The following is a 21,259-nucleotide window of genomic DNA, read 5'->3' on the forward strand; positions in this document are numbered from 1 at the left end:
TAATTCTCTGGTTTCAAGAATACACCCCCCCCCCCCCCCAAAAAAAAAAGAAAAAAAAAGTGACATATGTGTGCTATGTAGAGGTTTATAACGATTAAACGGCTTCTTTCAATACAAATTATTTTTTGTTTGGGTTGGATAGGTTGCATTACTCTCTGTGCCATGTACACTCCCGGTGAATGTGAAAACATGGGGAAGTCATGGATCACTGACATCTATGAGATTCCTGAGCCTGATCGCATTCGCTCAGCTGATGGACAATTGCGGTGGTTTGACCTAATACGTGGATGCCTCCAAGAAGGTGACAGAGCGTTAGCATCTGATGAACAGAAGAAGGTATGCACGAATCCAAGATGTGTGTTTCTCTATGAGAAAACAAAGAAAGAGGCGAAAGAGGCGAAAGAAGCAAATGTGAAGATGATCAAAGAGGTCGGCGAACAAAGACACGAACTGCAGGAGCTTGAACGGAAATTTGAAGAATCCTTAGCCAGTCATGAGGGCCTTGTCAACGACTCAGCGATACTTAGAAGCGAGATGGAATGTGAAAAACATAAGCGAAAGCAACTCGAAATGACTTTGAGTGAAAAGGAGAAACTAGCAAAGCACGCTATGGAGATGTACAAACAAAAAGAGCTTGAGCTGGAGGAGAAACTACATTCAAAAGAGCTGCACATCGGAACAATGGCGGAACACTTAAAGAAGACAGAAGAGACGGCAAGACGTGAGGTTGAGCGACTACAGACCGAAACGGACGACGAAAGAGCGAGATCTGAGAAAGAGAGGGCTGAAAGGCGCTCATTGGCAGCAGAAATGACAAAGAAACTCGAGTCTAAGCAACAACACGTAGACAATTTGACAGAAATCGTAGGAGAGAAAGAACGAAATGAGACGACACTAAGACAACAAATTGAAGAGCTAAACAAATACAGAAAGCAAGACAAAGCAAGAGCTGAAACAGAGAAGCGCTCATTGGCAGCAGATATGGCGAAGGACCTCGAGTTTAAGCAACAGCATGTTGACACTTTGACAGAAATCGTAGGGGAGAAAGAGCGAAATGAGACGACTCTAAGACAGCAAGCTGAAGAGCTAAGGAAAGGAAGAGAAAAAGACAGAGCGCAATTTGGAAGCTGGAAGAAGAAGTTTGACTATAATGAACAGCTTAGGGAGCAACTTGAGCGTGAGACCTGGAAGCTGAGAACCAAAATTCAACTAGAAAGTGAAATTCGATCAGCAGAGCAGAAGAAAAAAGCAGAGACACCTCAATGGAGATTATTACGCTGGGTGACTCTTGGAAAATGGGCCCGGGATGGTAAGACTGTTTTGCACTATTTTTCTTGATTTTCTTCATTCTAGCATGTCAATACCTTGAGATTAAACTTTTTTTCTTCTTTTCAGCCTTTGTTTAATATTCAATCAAATCTATCACATTTAGTATATATTATCATGCACACTATTAAATTGTCATAATACTCAAGGAAATCTAAAAAATAGCCCGAGGAGTTGAAAACAAATTATCATTTGTTATGCATTATTATGTGAGGTTATGATTCTATAATTCTAGTTTACTTATATTTTAAAGAAAAATTTAATTTTACTGCAAAAATACGAAAACCGATTTGAGATAATAAAATGTTCATTATTTATAACTCAAATCGATTCGTTTTACATTCAGGACAGGAATAACTCCCTCTCAAGATAATTCCAGGGGAGAAGTCTATTCATCAGAAAGGAGCAATGCACCAAAAGCAGAGTAGGTTGAAACAGTTGTAGTTAAACAAATTGTTCGCTTTTATGATAGCTTGAGGTAGTATGCAATTCAGCTGTTATCGATTTGCTACACTGGTTTACAAAATATCACTTTATCATTTCAGTCATGTATGGTGTATTTTAGCTTAAAATTTCAACAAAAACTTGAATTCACATTGAACATCATTTCTTCTTCTTGTTGTCCTGCAACTCCCTTTGCCTGTTCTTGTTCTTCTTGTTCGTCATCCTTCTCCACCTCATCACTTTTTTTTCTACTCCTTCTTTTTTAAATTCTTAATCTTTGTGTTTGATCATAATATTTCCTTGAAAGGAAAATTCCCATTTTTTTAGAAAGTCCCACGCATATATACCAGGCGGTGGTTCATTGTTCTGCATAACACACACACACCCAGACACAATCACATAACTATGTATATATATATATGTTTATATGTAATTAAAACCAAAACACATTATTTTATCTGATATGTTGATTTATCTCAGTGGGGAACTACCCAATGATGAGTTTGCAGACATCTTGAAGCAGATAGCTGACGATCTTTCCGATGAGGCCAAGATCGATAGCTTGGGTAGTCAGCTTGGAATTTTACAGGGTGACATAGCAAGAGCTCTCAAGACCAACATGAGATACGAACAGATCACCAGTAGAGGAACCCATCTCATGCTGAAACAATGGAGAGAAGGTGTGTCCAGTGAAGATGAGCAGAACGAACTAAGGAGGGCGCTTGTGGCTGCCAAGTTGTTAGACCTTGCTGTACATTATTTACCACAAGGTAAGGTCATAATATAATTGGCTTAATAATTTGATTTAATTCGTGATATAATTAATAAATAACGGCAATACATTTTTAACTATGACAAAGGACAACATATTGTTAAGCCGTCATAATCATGATAAATCTCTGTTTTCATGTGCCTGAAAATCCCCACTTCAAAAGTTAACATGAATAATGGGATACAGGTTTATGTTTGTTTGTTGGTCTGTATGTCGTTTGTTAGATTGTTTTACTTTAATATAATGTTGTATAGTGTTTCGACTTGAATTGGGGGGGGGGGGTCACTAAGTGGATACGATCGTTCATTCTGGACCAGCCCGTGCTGAAGAGCACTGATGCTAGTCTTGATATTTATCATCTCTTAAAAAGCAGGAGAAGGAGCAGGACCAGAACAGCCTCAGAAAATGACAGATTCTCACCAGCTATTATGGATAGATAGCACTCCATCAGCGCAAGGATCCTCAGGTGGACAAACCAAGACACGGGAGACTACTGCAGCCACTGGCCAATCTCGTCTACACGACCAGTCATCCAAGAACCAGGGGGACGAGCCGAGTGAATGGATGGACCAACTTTCTGAAGAACTATCAAACCAGAGCACTGCTGGTGTACATGACACATCCAAAGACAAGCCCTATGGTGAGAAACTTAGCAACGGTATACCAGGGAGGTGAAAGAAAGGAGTCGAAACTCTTGTAATTTATTCAAACGCATTCGTGAGTTCTAAAGCGTAACAATGGGATGTGTAACATTCCACTTGGCTTTGAAGTTCCATGCTCCGAACCGCGCTTCCACTGCGGGGACTTTCGGAAGCCAGGCACCAGTTTTACACTTATTACAAGATAAATAATTACCGGCAAAATTGCAGTGTAAATCAAAAAACTTATATGGGGATTTTATTGGGAATAGTGCATCAAACAAATTTTCAAATTTAGAACTCCGTCCTTCCTATAATTTGTGTGCCAGAGTTGGTAAAAGAAAAATTACATCCTGACAAAAACTTTAATGTCTCGTTATTTGATCCATGATTTACAATCTTCAACAACATTACGTTTGCTAATGCGTGTTTTCGCGTGTTTTTTGTATTTTTCAAGTTAAAAAAGGATGAAATTACACAAGTTTGTGTTCGCTTGTTCTACTCTTTACACATTCAACAATGGATGAGATATCATTGGAAGGGACAGCAAACAGTTGCTGTGATACCATTTTCTGATGTAGGAATTCTAAATCCGAAATTTCATGCGCTCTTTTATCTCACCACCTGGTCAACAGTTGCAGGTTAGCGCATAACTTTTCGGCGGCTTGGAGCATGGGGTCAAAGGAGAGCGGCTTGATTCCAGTCCTTCTCTATCAGGTCCCTGGGTATACTAAGTATTAAATGTTATCATTAATTAATAGGGGATTTAGGATTATCGAATGATCTAAAGATGATATGCGTTTCATTTCAATGAACATTTTCGACAGGGAACTCTAAAACAAATACGAACACACATCATGATATCCTCAAAACACGTTATTATGGTGAGATTTATGAATACACGTTGATGAAGTTCATCATAATGGATAACGTTAGAAAATATGGTGTCGACATACTTGTTGAAATTAAAATTATTCTAAGATTTGTATCAAATAACACCGACGTTAATCTTATTAATTTTCATTTATAATAAGTAGGAGGATTGACAGGACTAGAACACCTTCAGAAAATAGGAGAAGCACCAGGGTCCTCAGGAGGACAGGACAAGACCAATAAGCCTACAGCAACAACTCACCAAGCTCTTGACGACACGTCACCCAAGAACCAAAGGGAGGAGGCGAGTGAAGGCATGGACCAACATTCTGAAGAATCATCAATCAACAATATCGCTGATGATGTACGAGAAACATCCGTAGATGTGTCATCTAACGAGCCGTTTGCTGAGGGAACTAGCACATCGGATGAACGGGGTGTAGAATATACCACCATCAACTCTAGCGACTTGCTTTCTAATCTCGCCTCGACCGAGACAACTTCGGAGAAACTATTGATCATTTTGTTAATGAAAGTAATCATTGATATTCCTCTGAAGGTATTTGGTGGATAAACATGTACAGACAACTTTTATTGTGAATGTATACATAGTTTTTACAAGTTCATACGTCTAACTTGCTTATACATTTATCTGATACGCAAGTGACCTTTACAAAATTTGACCTTTACATTGTCATGTCAATTACTATGACTATAATAATAATAATAATATTCAGCTATTATATAGTGATTAATACATCTCGGACGTCTCTAAGCGCTGTACAGATATACTATTACCCGGTCATTGAATTCAATGCTTGTCCGCACACAATGTGTGCACAATCTTCACTCCCTGTGGAGTATTCCAGCCAGGCGTTACTTGACGCCAAAAAATGTTTGACCAACCGAGATGTATTCTGGATCTTGATTAATCCTGACTATGGAACCATTATGCTTCCTTTGTCGTCTCAAGAAAAGTGCAAGATAGTTTGATGGACTATTCGATTTGTTTTACTAATCAAAACCTTGGTGTCATAACAAAAAACATAACACTCGCTATGTATTCACCATAGAAAGTTGTAACAAACTATATTTGACAAACTGAGAATCAAATTCAAAGAATATAAAGTCAACGTAGTACGCCCGTACGTCTGAGTCCTCGCAATTAGATTTAAAGCTTTGCAAAGGAACGCTAATAAAAAAAAAAGATCCTACGAAGACTTTAATTTCCTTTTTTTTTAATGAATGTTTTTTTGGCTTGATTAGGTTTATGTTAAGTTAGCGTTGTACCTGCAAATCTCAATACCTGACATAATTTATATGCAATTTAAGGACATAAAGAGGTGGAATTTAATGTATAATATTAATATCGAGGAATTGGAGCAACACGATAGACGTCGATCAAAAATCAGGAAAATGAGATTCTGCAACAATATCTCGTAGAAACCTTATTCTAACATATATGCCATGCACTATGTGTACATAATGTATAGAGTTAACTTACTCTCTGTAGAAAAATAAGTTGTAATACATTGAATAATATCTCTATGCTAAACACGTTTAATAGAAGGAACTCAAAATACATACAATTTGTATTGGTTTTACTGTCTGCCATTGTATATAGTTCTAAATGCATTGAATATCAAATACTCTCTGTACGCTAAAAGAGTTTGCTTGAACGCGACTCATACATCGTAAAAGTTTCTCGATTTTATATACTGGTCTTAGTGTTTCCCATTGATTATATTGTTGTTATATTACATTGTGACATGAGCATGTTAGGACTGCACGCATTGGATATCAAATATTCTGTGTACGCTAACAGAGTTTGCTTGACATGAACTAATAATACATGAAAGTTTCTCAATTTATATTGGTTTTAATGTTTCCCAAGGAATAAATTGTTGTTATATTACATTGTGATATCAAAAGGTTATGTTTATGTTTTACCGTAAAAAGTCTTTAGATGTCAAATTCGATTTAGTCTCCGAGGAAATTTTGTATCACATGCATAAAGCAACTGCGATGATATGTTTTGGGAGAAACAGGTTAAAAACGACTAACTTTCCAATGAAATGTAGAATCATAAATTAGTCTATGCATAATGTTTTCATGATTATATAAGTCATTGCTTCTCACGTTATTAGTATGCTGTACATTTTCTATTTTTTAATGACAATATGAGCTAGCAAGTACTCTATCTTTAACCTTATATATACCACCACAACCAAAAACCTTATAGAATAAAGTGACTGCATTTGCAATATATTTATGTAACTACAGGTACAAATAATTCCCATACGATAATATGTAAACTGATTTTATACCTGTATAACAGTGGCAAAGCAAACGCATATTATTTGTTATAAAGTATACATACATATAGTCCTGTAGAAGTTTTTTCAGACCTGGAAAAGTTGATAAGTATTCCTTATAGAAAACCCGTGAAAAGTCGTATTATCCATGTGTTCAGGCTTCCTGGATTGAGATTAGCAACACTATTACATATTGCACATATGCTAATTAGATAATTATGCTAATATGGCTATTACAAAAGTTGCCCTAGGTTGCCAAGCTGGCAACCAAGCTGAATTTACTTCAATATCCCATCTAGAACACAAATCAACAAAAAAACACCTTGTACTTTTCCAGGTCATGTACATGGTATATGGTATCGTCTATTGGACTAATAGTTTCTCTTTGTGTTCCAAGACGGGTAATTGATATTTGGTGACTTGTATAAGCTACACGTTTTACTGTGTTACGTTGGGTGTGTACGTCTAGCTTTCAATGTGAAAATCTTACGTATGCGTCTGGAACTCGAAAGGAGTCTTCAAAATCGTATTTGATATGCACACTTTAGTGTGCATATGGGGTAGTTTTAATAAACATAACAAAGGAAGAAGCTAGATTTAGATATTTTATATAAATATTTATTCATCGTTATTGAGATGTATGATGAATATTGACGTGTAACTGTGTTTGAAGTTGATGAGGATGAGGGCCAAAACTAAAAATGTTTGCTAGTTTTTGTAAGAAGAATTTTCTTTTCTCCTAAAGTTAAAAAAGGCTCCTTAAATTTAATCGGTGCACGAAAAACGTATAGCTGTTGCTTATGCATTGTATATGATTTGTTGGTTTACAAAAGAATTAATGTAGTCAACAATCAAATATTTTATTCAGATCGGTGTTTAATTTGTAAAATGTTAGGGAAATGTATGAGGCAAAAAATTGTATGTATACGACAAGCAATAAAATATAATCCAATATGATTTGATGTTACTGATTTTTGTTTTCTTCTTCGACTCATTATATGTCATTCAATAAGATTCACGTGTGTAAATCTTCAAATATCCATTCAATGAACGTAAGGCAAAAAAAACCAATACCAGCAAACATTTACCCACTATATAATCATAAGATCTATGAACATTGTTAAAATTCCCCTTGGGTTTGTTCATTTTTTTAATTTTTTTTTTTTTTTTTTTTTGGGGGGGGGGATGATTTTATGTGAAATTGCTACTCTATATTTTCTATGAACGATAAGAAATTTAAAAAAAATAACGGTTGTGTTTATAAAATAATTGCAACACTCCTTTTTGAAGACAAATTTGAATTAATGTTAAAGACAGACACAAAAAGCTCAGAAGACAGGTATCTACTTATTGTACCGATCCAATTGAGAGCACTATTGTTGTAACATTTAAAAACTTGCTACGTTTTACAAAAACATATTTATATTTCCACTTCTACCCCACATCTTTACGACACTAACATTACATGTATATTATATTATTGTGATATGATCTACGAATTTTAATTGAAAAATATGAATACCTTTTAGGATAATACCAATCAAAATCTTGTTCAAATGTTTAAGACAACACGTATGTGTTGGCAAAGACTGCTAATTCTATAAACAAGCACATAGTACAATTACCTCAAATATTCAACTATGTTCATTTCAGAATAATCACTGGCATAGACATGGCAGTACTTCTTGAATACCTTTATTTTTGCCATCTGGAAGATATATATTCACGTGTACATCACATGATATGCAGTCGTTGTATGAATGAATATTGATTACTTTAATTTCATAAATATATATTCAGCATTTGTCTGAATGAGTTGTTACAGTTTTTCTACAACCTTCATGGCATTTTTTCATGTGCAGATGAAAACCTCTGAACTGGGTTATTAAAATTGAACTAGTAAATATATCTACAGATGAGGAATGAATTTTGATAAAAGAATATGAGGCAAAATATCTGCATGAATCATGCAAAGGAGGCTGGTTATATTTCAGAGTTCAATCAAATGATAAGATAAAGATATGTTCGAGCAAAGTATAAGAGGGAAGGATTAATTTGCGATAAAGAAACTAACAGAGAGGGATATATATGAATATGAAGAGAGAAAAAAAGAGAGAGGGAGAGAGAGAGAGAGAGAGGGGGGGTAGACGGTAACTCATATTTGTTTTCCCCAAATGGAACTTCTGAATGACAACAAGTGAAATAACCCTGTGACAAGCAATTTTTTTCCGCCCCATATAATTCTTTGCGAAGGCAAACAAACAAAGAAAGAGAGATTGTGTCGCGTTTCAATTCACTGTCCTCCGCTACCCTTATAGATCATTGTCAGGGGCGGCTGAGCGACTTCCAAAGTGGGGGGGGGGGGGCACCAACAAAAAAGGGCACTCTCTGGAAAAAAAAAAGGGCACCTACAGTGGGAAATCTCAAAGCGAAAATATACAATTTTTTAGACATTGGTATATACCCCTACATTGTGATTACATTATCAGGGATGATTTCAATATTTGTTTCTCTTCATACACCATACAAGATATCGCTTAAGCATCATACTTTACAGTTGGGTGTGATGTCTGAATATGCATTTACAAGCGAGCGAAGCGAGCGAGAAAAATTTTAAAGATCTGTGAGGTCGCAGTGCGAAAAATTACATCTTATACAGAGGAAAAAAGCCAATCGTGATGGGGTTATAAGCACATTCTCATAACGGAAGACTGAAAAGACCTTTGATAAGTAACATAATTATATCATCTTTAAATGCGAGCGAGCGCAGCGAGTGAACTTTGGGGGAAATTGCTCTTAGTCGCTTAAATAAGGGGCACGTTTAATAATTACATGAAAAGGGGACAATTCGTCCTTGTTTTCACGAAGTGACGGTAGTGAGGAAAATCGTAACGCAAAGTGAATGCAATTTTTTTTCACTACCGTCACTTCGTGAAAACAGCGAAGAATTATCGAAAGGGATATTAGACAGTTATTAGAAAAGAAAAGGAGCACGTGTCAAAGTACAAAGGATAATTATAAGAGGTGAAAATGAGGCATTTTTTCACCTGAAAAGAGGCACTCACCAGTGATGAAAAAGAGGCGTTTATGAAAATGGTAAAAAGGCATTTGTTGACGGAAAAGGGGCACCCATCAGATTTTGATAGGGGCATTTATAAGAGGTGAAAAGTGGATAGGTCCCTTATTAGAAAGGAAAAGGGGCACTTATCATTATTAAAAGGGGAATTATCAGAGTTGAAAAGGGGCACTGACCAGATATGAAAAGGGGCACTTATGAAAATGTAAAAGGGGCACTTATAATAAAGGAAAATGTGCATTTGTTGAATGAAAAGGGGGCACCGTTCAGATTTTTAAAAGGGGCAGTTATGAGAAGGGGAAGGAGCTCTTTCTTTTTAATGGGGGCACTTATCATAAGGAAAAAGGGGCACTTATTAGAAAGGGAAAAGGGTAGTTATGAGAAGGGGAAGGAGCTCTCTCTCTTTTTAATGGGGGCACTTATCATAAGGAAAAGGGGTACTTATTAGAAAATAAGAGGGGCACATGTTAAAATGAAAGGTGTGCTCATCCGAGTTTAAAAAGGGGTAGTTATTAAAAGGAGAAGGGGCACTTCTTACAAAGGAAAAAAGGGGATGTTGTCAAAGTAAAAGGAGCACCTCTCAGTTTTGAATAGGGCAATTATCAGAGGTGAAGGGGGCACTTATTAAAAGTGAAAAGGGGCACTTCTCGTACCTGAAAAGAGGCACTTACTAGAGAATAAAAAGGGCACTTATTCAATATAATTTCAAGATTTATGAGAATGGAACATGGACACTTATTGCAAAGGAAAATGGGAACATGTCGAAGGAAAAGGGGCACGTGTCAAAAATAAAAAGGGTACTCGTTAGAGGTGAAAAGGGGGAAGGGGCACTTTTACTAAGTAATAGGGGCACTTGTCAAAGTAAAAGGGGCACTTCTTACAAAATACAAGGGGCACTTTTCCTATGTAAAAAGGGGCACTTTTGGGGTATCTGAAAAAGTGGGGGGGGGGCACTGCGCCCCCCTGCCCCCCGGGAGGGCCGCCTCCGATCATTGTAATTGTTATTCAAATAGTAAAAGTATATAGGTAAAACTGTGTATGGGATATAAATGTTACGGTAAATCTATATTTCTTGTTTAAGCAGTATCTCTTTATGTCATGTTATACTATGTTATATATGCAAAGCGCACTGATATGTCTTAGGACAGGAATTGCGCTATGTAAGTGGTACGTATTATCATAATGATACACAACACACTTAATCGTGCATGACGTGTGCATGGTACAGTGGTTGTTTGTGTACAATGCGATATATACACTCATCAAATTGGCAAATCAACAGGTTGGTGCACTTTAAAAAGGCTACATTCTGCATGCGTGAGTTGGTGATTTAAATCAACTGATTTAAATGTCTTCCCCTGCTTTGATCTCGATTTTCCGAATGTCATGTAATACGACCAGGCGCGTACGCAAGGAGGGGGGGGGGTGGGGGTGGGGGTTTGGAGCTACCCCCCCCCCCCCCTCCGCTTATTCAGCGGCTGGCTGAGTCGTTAGGAATCAATTTAGTGGTTCATGAACAAGAAAATATTGATTAGAGTTATTATTTTAGTTAAAAAGAGAATAAGTTATCTACAATGCGAAATATGATATTATTTCTTCCCTCAAGTTGTAAATGACCGATACGAATATACACTCGCGGGTACCATTCACCTGTAACTTTAACACTCCACTAACTTGTGAGAAAAATCAATTTTCTCAACTCGAATTTCTTCCCCGAAAATAATTTTATTTACAAAACCTAACAAACACATGCATACATCAGTATACAATCGCAAAAAGTTATATAACATGGTAATATGATTTACTTTAAAATAAGTATGATATCAAATATGAAAATATACCTGTAAAAATAATAGGCACAAAAGAGATGTATATTGGTGAAACTCTTGGCACGAACTACGAGAAGTCTATCGGGTTCACGAGTTCATAGTTTTTTGAAATTATTAACAGGAACAAAGCCAGAGGATTTAATTAATGTATGGTGTTAACAAAATAATGAAGGGGGGGGGGGGTCAAGTGTTGAAGCTATTTGCATAACGTGCGTTATGTGAAATACAGTATTTTATGTGGCAAAAGCTTGGGGGTGTACGGCTTATCTTTAAAATCAGTCACCTGGTTACAGATGCATACGAAGAACTAGCCACATCTATATTATAAGATTACGTATGATGGTAGGCTCAAACATTAACAGAATGGACAGGCACTATCGTGGAATATTGTGCTTCCAACGTTAACATGGAAAGAATGACCATTTAATTGTAATATTTGTGCTTATGCATATGGGCGGTGGACAGATTGTGTGATTCAAACAATGACTTGTGTTTCGTAACTTAAGTCCAAAGTCTGTTGATATTTGATTGAAATTCCTCATCCGTTCCTCCTTTTGTGCATTATAAATAGCAAATTCCATACACCATACAATAACTTTACTGTGCAACATGTTTACATAGAAAGAATAGGACGACTGTGTATGCTATTAAGCGTGTAACGTTTCGGTTCGAGTACTCCGGACGACATGTGAACAGAAAATGGCTACTTCCAGGTTTGAGATTAGGAATAGGAATGATAAATTACGACATAAAATCTTGTCGTACAAACCAGGAAAGGCTGTACCTTGTGATGATGAACGAGTGGTGTTTCCTGATAAGCTTGTCATTGGTATAATATATCCGTACGGATGTGCTCCTGATACACTCCCCGCCTTGATCAGACGCGCTCTTCATGGAGACGTAGAGGCGAGCAAGATTGCTGATAAGTGTGAAACATCTACAGATGATCAGGAGGAATACCTCACCGATTCTATATCTGTCATCATAAGAAGTCGTTTTGGTTCGTATATTAAAATAACATGCAACGTTGAATAATTTGTGTTTGTTGAAATGTAAATGAAACTAAGCCTCCAAAATGAGACTATTCCCTTATCCTGAAATCATAAAATCTTTTTTTTTTTACTCGCCTGTTGCAATTAGTTTGGAGAGTACCTAGTAGGGTATTTTACATGATCATGAAAGTGTGTATGTAAATTGCAGAAACGCGTTTTCGAACATGGTCAAACGTCAGATTACCACATTGGGATTATCACGAGGGCGACATGCATTGATTAAAAATATATTAATATCACCAGCTGGTCAATATAACCATCTAAAGTGACCAGCCAGGGTAATATGACAATTACGATCCTCGCAATCGATATTACATGATGAGTTCTGGACCAATCACATCTCGGTATCTGTGTAAGCTATCTAATATTACAATAAATTAGGTGAGGCAATATTATACTGTTCTATATGTACGAATATTATGTGGTAAAAAAAGTATTTTCACCTAGATAATGCAACATTAAGTATTGTCAATTTGAGGTTTCAAAAATAAAAGCTCATTCAACATTACTCCAAGATATTAACATTTTCCACTTTGTTCACAAGACTTCCACCAATTATTGATGGGTTTATGTTGTGGGGAACCCTCTTGTTCCTTGATCTATACATGATATGATTAGTTTTGTCAAGATTTACAGATAATGTATTACTACTTAACCATAAGTAGAGTTTATAAATTTCCTTGTTTGCTAATGACATCAATTCATGTTTGTTGCTATGAGACACAATGGCACTAGTGCAATCAGCAAACAAAGAATAATCAAATAGCCTGGTAGAATGAGCAATATCATTTATATAGATGGGATAAATGAGGGGGTCCAATATACTCCTTTTAGGAATTTCATAAAACATTGAGCAAGACTGAGATCAGCCACCATTGACCACCACATACTGTTCCCTATCATATAAGTAATTCATAAACCCTAAGTTCTAGGAAAGGTTAACATCTTCCTTCACTTCAATCTATGTCGTTGATGTTTTCTTTAGATTGAGATATTCTCTCGTGATTAATCAACCTTAAAGGAATATCATCCTTTTTAACAGTATATAGGTGTACCAGTATTGATACAAACAATTTGAAAATGATCAAATATGTCTGGATAGATCACGCCATGTTTCACATTAACTGGGATAGCATTTGTGAAATTGTTTTCAATTAATGTCGCTGTGATATTCGCTGTACGATTAGGCTTTATTATAAATGGAAGTAAGTCATATGAAAATATAATGTTAAAAAAGTCACTGGTTTTGTTATCAGAGTCATAATTGAGCAAGCTTATAAGTCACCGAGAAGATAAAGTTTTTTCTTCTCACACTAACAATTTTACATAATTGACGTGTTTGTCAACTCTAGCATGAAGATGAGTAATATCAGTATTTGGAGCTCTGTATAAGCATACAAAAATTATGGACTTTTTTATCCCGTGAAATTTTAATAAATACAGATTCACATATTGTATCACCATCAGAGAAGTCACTATGAACATTGAAATTCAGATAAAGCATTTCGATCATCTTCCTATGAGTTTCTGAAATTTTTTGAGGATCCAACCATTTCTTAATTTTCTTTAGTGGATTTTCAATTGTTATGTCTTGTGATCAATTATTTGACTGTGCATGTTTTTATGAAAGTGGTGAATAAATTAAATTAAAAACAAGCATTTCTCGAAGACGTGTTTAATATTATGAAGCTCAAACATCCGAATGTTGCTGTTGCTATTCTGGTATTTCTATTTCTTCTAATTCTTAAATGGCATTACACTTTTATGCCCACATATATTCATAGATTAATCATTACTCCCATGGGCTTCCCCATACTATATATCAGTGTATGATTCTCTTCATTAAACGCTTTATGCTCAATGTTTTTGTTACCACAAAATTTGTTTGTCATGGTTCCCTAAAATGTTATTGCACAAGCAGTTAATTAATTCGTGTTATGCATGCATATTGCATCCAATTAGTACCACACAACTTGTATTTGTTTTAAAAAAATCTTTAAAAAACATGTTCATAGTATCTTAGATGTCCATCATGCAAATTGCATCAACCCCGTTCTTTTTTACAGACAGTTGGCTCGATTTCGAAGAAGCTGCACAAGACCTTACTGGGAAGGCTGGATGTCAGGTGCTGTTGGTGAAGTCAGTATTAATATTTTCTTTGTCCATATTCACATATTTATTTTGACTGAAATCAAGCATTAGACTGATTTATCGCAATTTTGAAATTGTAAGTCGCCAAGAAGAAAAAATGGGTACTCGTTTGATTGGTATTATGCAAACACGCTTAATAAGAAACAAGTGAAAATGATTGATTGAGTAATGAATCAATTACTGACACCATCAACTACCATAAACGCATATTCCCTTTACAATTGTGTCACTACAGGTTCCCGAAATCCTATTTTCAAAAGAGTTCGATTAATATTATAAACAAAACTGATTACAGTGCGTCCAAGAAAAAACGAAACCGAGAATTATCGATTTTTTTTATCATAACTTTATCACAATTATAATTAACAAATGACACATATTGGTAAAGTTTAGATCTTCCTCTTTCTGCTACTTATTTGATAAGGAGGGAGGAGGGAAAGTGCTATTTTTTTTAAAACTCACCACCCCCACCCTCACCCCACCCTTGAGCACAACAAAATTGACAGGGGAGGGGGCTCGTCTTCTTGTTTTCCCACAAAAAAGGTAACAAATAAATGTGTTTTACTTGTTTTGGGGCCAGGGGACCCTGGATCCGCCACAGTGACCGGGGGTGGGGTCAAACATAGAGAAAGAGACATATAAGTAGATTGACAAAGGAATGGGATATTGGACAGGAGATACGCTAAAGAAACTGAAATATGAATATTGATTTACGTCACATTAAACAATAACGAGGAAATGGAGACAGAGTTAAAGAAAAGAGAGAGAGAGAGAGAGAGAGAGAGGGGCCGGAAGGGGAGGGGGAGGGTAAGGATAACGACTTCAGTTCCCATATTCTTTATATTCATTATGTTCAAACAGCTTCTCGACATCATAGTTTTTAAACAAAGCATAACAAATCTTGAGCAACTTTTAAAAAACACACAAGGAAAAATTATCCGGATCTTAGCGACTGAACGAAAAAAAAACACACACACGCTTCTATGTCAATGTTACAGTAGTAAATTTTAATAAAGGTTATCTTTGCACGCACAGATAGGTCACAGCGAATTTCAAAGTTTTGATAATGAGATTGAGCCGTATCCGGACACCTACCCCTGGACATCCACCCCCAGATAAACAACCCTAGGACAACTACCCCCGAGACAACTACCCACCGGAAAACTACCCACTGGGAAAACTACCCCTAGGAGAACTACCCCTAGGACAACTATCCCCGGACAACTACCCCAAGACAACTACCCCTTAGGACAAATACCCCGGGAAACAACCCCTAGGATAGTTGTCCGGGGGTAGTTTTCCTAGAGGATGGTTGTCGTAGGAGTTTGTTGTTTTGGGGTAGTTGTCCGGATGGTAGTTGTCCGGGGGTTAGTTGTCCGGGGGTAGTTGTCCTAGGGGTTAGTTAACTGGGGGTAGTTGCCCAGGGTAGTTGTCCCAGAGGTTAGTCGTCCTAGAGGGTGGTTGCCCTAGGGGGTATTTGTCCTAGAGGGTAGTTGACTGCGGGTGGTTATCCGGGGGTGGATGTCCAGGGGGTAGGCGTCCTAGAACCAGATTGAGCATATGCAAACCTCAGCAGATAGGGCTACCCCCTTTTTTGGATTGAAACGCTAATAAGAAGTTGTATAATATATTAAAATGCAAGTTGTGTAGCAACCAGGTGCACTAAATGTACATAATGAACATTTAAATGTATTGAATTACGTGTTCAAAAATATCGTTTCGCTTGCCGGGAACACCCCCTTACTGCACTTTCCTTAGCGTACAACGTGCATCTTTGATAGCATGTTAGTTTGCACCAGAGCGTAGAGACAAAGCGAGGAAGAAAAACACAACCGAATTGTGATTTTTGAAAATCCTTTTTTTAGCACTAATTTCCAATTAGATGAAGGAACAAAATGAGTGTAATTTCATCATTTACAATTGCAAGCGAGGCGAAGGAAAAATAATCCTCCTTTTATTTTTTTTTTATAAAGATTAGCCCTTATCCCTTATTTTGGGGGTCTATTCGATAGTGTATATGTAACGTAAAAGTACTACTGCAGCGATTGATTAGGGAATGAGCTTAGTGGCCGAGCGAGAAAATGTCGACTTTAGAATTAGAAAACTCATTAGGGGGGTCAAAATCGTTTATCAGTACATGCAATTTGAACAAACTAACAAGAAGTCAGATAATCTTATGTTGAAGTGTCATATTTTCAAATTACTAGCGATAAGAGTTATCCGTTATACTGCAGAACAATGTATCGCATAGGGGGGAAACACTTTTTAAATGACCATTAACTAGAGGGAAATACACAACCTCAATATTATCGCCTCTGGAAAGCGTGTTGGCAACATCCGCCGTATTTTGGGTGTAAGGGAGCACAGTGTCCAATTAAAGACGAAATTAGGTTATGAAGGGTTAAAACTGCATTTTCGAGAACAAACAATACGGTAGGTTTACTTTGAAACTGTTTATTGTCTTGTGGGGGCAAGAAATATCACTTTTGAAAGGAGCTTGGCGACCGAGTGAGAAAATGCCTTTGTTTAAGGTTGCATGTTCGAGCGGGTACTTTAATTGTTTCAGTAGTGTATAACAAAAACATGCAATTTATTTTAGTGTGAGGGGTCTAATTTGTTTGGGGAGGCCAACTCGATTTATATTCAATTTGTATACATTAAAACTTGATTCATTAACACGTGAATAATTATAATTCTGAATCGTACCATCGTCTTCTTTTTGTTTTCTTTAGCCCGAAGGATTTTCCGTTTTTTCCTAATGTTATCGAGACGATAAAGAAGATAACAGGTAAGTTTGATCCTAATCCATTATGATAGTTAGGACAATAATTATATACACTAAACACATGAAAATAAGATTTTGAATTCGTAAACAGTTAGTCTTTTGATACCTTATTTACCTTCACTTGGGAAGCTTTTGTATAAATGAAAGTTGAGCTTTTTTGTGTACATATAATGACGTTTGTTGGTCTTATTATCAGTGCTATTAATTTGGTAGGTATGTAACGATAATGACACCTACATGCGCATACATTTATCAGTTATGACTAGGACAAGAAACCTACGATGATCAACTATTATTCATGTCATATTATATGCACTTTCTACAATTAATATGACCTTGATTTTAAGTATTTTTCTAAGTTGTCTGTATCAATATTTCATATTATACTATTCACACAAAAGACGTATTTCGCCCTGTATTGACATGATCGACGTTACTGCTCTAACCATGGGCTTTTGTAAACTACATAAGGACAATCAAAAGCCAACGATGACAAAAAAAAAGACACGATTTTATATTTGTCGATCGCAGTCGTTATAATCTAACGATATCATAAACAATGCCATTAGGCTGTTGTTTCCCGATTGTCCCAAGTCATTTCCCTACCATGAATGCTACATTTATTTTTCATTGTCACATATGTAGATTTATATCTCCTGACTCTCTAGGTGTAATGCTCGTTTTATCTCCTCTGTCGTCTTTTTACCCTATATTGCTCCCTGCTTCTCGAATTCAATTTAGTCCATTCTATTAATAATTCAAATATGGCGGTATACTCATAGTGATGCCACACAACAATTAAGGAGAGTTTTGTACAACACAACAGAGATGAATGAAGCATTGCAGATATTCTCCATTATTTTATGTCAAAGTACACACCCCCCCCAAAAAAAAAGGAGATAAGGCGACGTATTTATGTTAAAAAGAAGTCAAAACATCATCGTCACTTTGGATTTAATTTCTATATCACTCATTGCATATGTTTCGAATGGATAGGTTGCGTCCCTCTCTGTGCCATACGCTCTACCGGGAGACGTGAAGCCATCGAAAAAGCGAAAACTGATTTGAATCATCTCGGGATCACTGATATTTACGAAGTAGATCTGGATGATCACATTCTCTCAGATGAGGATCAGTTGCAGTGGCTTGACCTAATACATGGATGCCTTCAAGAAGGTGACAGAGCGTTAGCAATTAATGAACTGGAGAACGTATACACGAATCCGTGTGAGTTGCTCTATGACGAAACCAAGAAAGAGGCAGAAGAACCAAACCAGACGATGTTTAAAGAAGTCCAAAACGTAAAACAGGAAAAGAGGTCACTACAGTACGAAATTAAGGGCATTGAACAGAAATATGAAGAATCCTTAGCAAGTCATGAAAGCCTTGTCAACGACAATGCAATACTTATGAGCGAGATGGTACGCGAAAAAGAAAAGCGAAAGCAAGTTGAAATGAATTTGAGTAGAAGTGAGAAAGTTGCAAAGCGCGATATGTCGATATACAAACAACTAGAGCTAGAGCTGAAGGAGAAACTTAAATCAAAAGAGCTGCGCATCAGAACATTGGAAGACAAATTACAGAATACAGAGGAGACGGCAAGACGTGACGTCGAGCGACTACAGACCGAAACGGACGACGAAAGAGCGAGATCAGAGAAAGAGAGGCACTCCTTGGCAGCAGAAATGACGAAGAAACTCGAGTCTAAGCAACAACACGTAGACAATTTGACAGAAATCGTAGAGGAGAGAGAGCGAAATGAGACGACACGAAGACAGCAAGTTGAAGAGCTCAGAAAAGAAAGAGAGAGAGACAGAGTGCAATGTGAGAAGGACAAACGGTCAGGAGAATTAAGCTGGAAGAAGGAGCTTGATTATAATAAACAGCTTGAGCGTGAGAACTGGAAGCTGAGAACTAAAATTCAACTAGAAAGTGAGATACGATCAGCAGGGCGGAAGAAGAAAGCAGAGACACGTCAATGGAGTTTCATTCGCTGGGTGACTCCTAGAAAACAAATTCAGGACGGTGAGACCGTTTTGCATTATTTTTTAAAGAGTTTCTTCACTCTAGCATGTCAATTACTTGAGATTAAGTTTTTTTCTTTTCAGCCTTTAAAAAATATATACAATACAATCTATCACTTTTATTCTATCTTATCATGAACACTGTTAAACTGTCTTTAACTAAAACAATTCTAAACATAGCCCGGGGAGTTGACAAAAAAACTTAATGTATGATTTGTAATGCATTAATATTGTGTGATGTTACAATTCTATTATTTTAGTTTTAATTATAATTTAATCATAAATTTTTACTTTACTGCCAGAATACCACAGCCGATTTGGGAATATAAAATGTTCCTTTTGTATAACTTAATTAATTCAATCAAATCGATTCGTTTTACATTCATGACGGGAATAACTTCCTCTGAAGATCATTCAAGGGGAGAAGTCTGTTCATCAGAAGGGAGCAATGCATCAAAAGCTGAGTAAGTTGAAACTTTTGTAGTTAAACTTTTTGTTCGCGTTTATGATAGCATAAAGTTCTCTGAAAATCAGCAGTTGCCAGTTTACTACACTGATTTCTAACAATAGTGCTTTTTAACCATTTTAGTCATCATGGTATATTTTAGCTCAAAATTCGAAACATCAACTTTAAATCACATTGAACATAACTTCTTCTCGTTTTTCTCCTCCAACTCCCTTTTATTCAATATTGTTCTTCATGATCTTTATGATTCTCTTCCTCTTCACTTTTTTCCTATCTTTCTTTTTTATTTTCCTTCTTTTTCTCCTCCTTCTTCACCTTCTTCCACTCCTTCTTCTTCTTCTTATCTTGTTCTTCTTATTCTCTTCCTAAATCCTCCTCATTATTCCTCTTCTTCTTTTACCTTCCCCTCATAACTTTTTGCTTCTTTTCCTTATTCTTCTCCTACTACTTCTTCGTCTACTTCTAATTTGTATTCTTCTTTAATATGTGTGTTACATCATATTATACATCTGTCAATGTTGGGACATCCTTCTGCAAACGAAACCACGTATTGAACTTATTTTGTGTGTGGATATTTCTATCATAACATATTGTGGGTGGTTTCGCGTATTTATTTCATGACACGTTTATTAAATATAATTTATATACCTGTATATGCCAAATCAATAGGAAATGTGCCCTCTAATATGTCTAATTTGTTCATACAATTCAGGGCGAAACTATCCAATGATGAGTTTGCGACCATCTTGAAGCAGATAGCCGATGATCTTTACGAAGAGGCCAACATCGATAGCTTGGGTAGTCAGTTAGGAATTATACAGGGTGACATAGCGAGAGCTCTCAAGACCAACATGAGATACGAACAGGTCACCAGTAGAGGAACCCATCTCATGCTGATACAATGGAGAGAAGGTGTTTCCCGAGAAGATGAACGGATTGAACTAAGGAGGGCGCTTGTGGCTGCAAAGTTGTTAGACCTTGCTGACCATTATTTTCCACAAGGTAAGGTCACCATGAAATTATTTTAATAAATTCATTTAATTCGTGATACTAATAAAAATCTGTAATTAATTTCTACTCTATGTCTCCTTTCTACATAATCAGAACCAAGGACAACGTATCGTTATTAAAGCAGTCATTATAATGATAATTCTCTGTTTTCATCTGCCTGGTAATGCCACTTGAAAAGTTTACATGTCGCATGATTATACAGGATATACAGGTTTGGTCGGTAAATGGCTTTTAGATGCGCAACTTCGGTTAGCGTGCTTTGCTATCATTTCACCCTTCCATTTCTTCCCTGCATGCCCTTACCTTCCTTCTGCATGTAAGCTATCATCTTTCCTCTTCTATATCCTACCTCTCATTCTACCTCTCTGCTGCCGTTTGTACTCTGGCAACTAACATCTAAGCCCATGAGTCCATAATCGCCTCTCTACTAGCAACTCAAACTCCCACCTCCACGCTGGTGCCGGCTGGATAACTCGGGTCCGCTTTGTGGCCTGGGG

General features: G+C 36.7%; 1 protein-coding gene across 1 annotated transcript; it reads left to right on the plus strand.

Moving 5' to 3' along the window:
- The first annotated feature begins 189 nt into the window (after positions 1 to 189).
- Positions 190 to 20,881, plus strand: LOC105446643 (myosin-11-like). The gene is made up of 10 exons (XM_030978625.1): positions 190 to 1,309; positions 1,678 to 1,750; positions 2,251 to 2,540; positions 2,916 to 3,182; positions 4,218 to 4,490; positions 12,046 to 12,273; positions 18,258 to 19,286; positions 19,695 to 19,749; positions 20,464 to 20,753; positions 20,856 to 20,881. Exons 1-10 carry the CDS (start codon positions 190 to 192, stop codon positions 20,879 to 20,881), a joined length of 3,651 nt encoding a protein of 1,216 aa, XP_030834485.1.
- Positions 20,882 to 21,259: the final 378 nt, after the last annotated feature.

Source organism: Strongylocentrotus purpuratus, unplaced genomic scaffold (genome assembly GCF_000002235.5).
Source record: "Strongylocentrotus purpuratus isolate Spur 01 unplaced genomic scaffold, Spur_5.0 spur5_scaffold_1, whole genome shotgun sequence".
In the NCBI taxonomy this organism is placed as follows: domain Eukaryota; kingdom Metazoa; phylum Echinodermata; class Echinoidea; order Camarodonta; family Strongylocentrotidae; genus Strongylocentrotus; species Strongylocentrotus purpuratus.

What these genes read in the sequence shown, in the direction of transcription:
- LOC105446643 (XM_030978625.1), top strand. Translation starts at nt 190, where the DNA reads ATGGGGAAGTCATGGATCACTGACATCTATGAGATTCCTGAGCCTGAT. An exon ending in ATCCAAAGACAAGCCCTATG is followed by an intron (nt 3,183 to 4,217) that starts GTGAGAAACTTA and finishes TATAATAAGTAG; the next exon opens with GAGGATTGACAGGACTAGAA. An exon ending in TAGCACATCGGATGAACGGG is followed by an intron (nt 4,491 to 12,045) that starts GTGTAGAATATA and finishes CGTACAAACCAG; the next exon opens with GAAAGGCTGTACCTTGTGAT.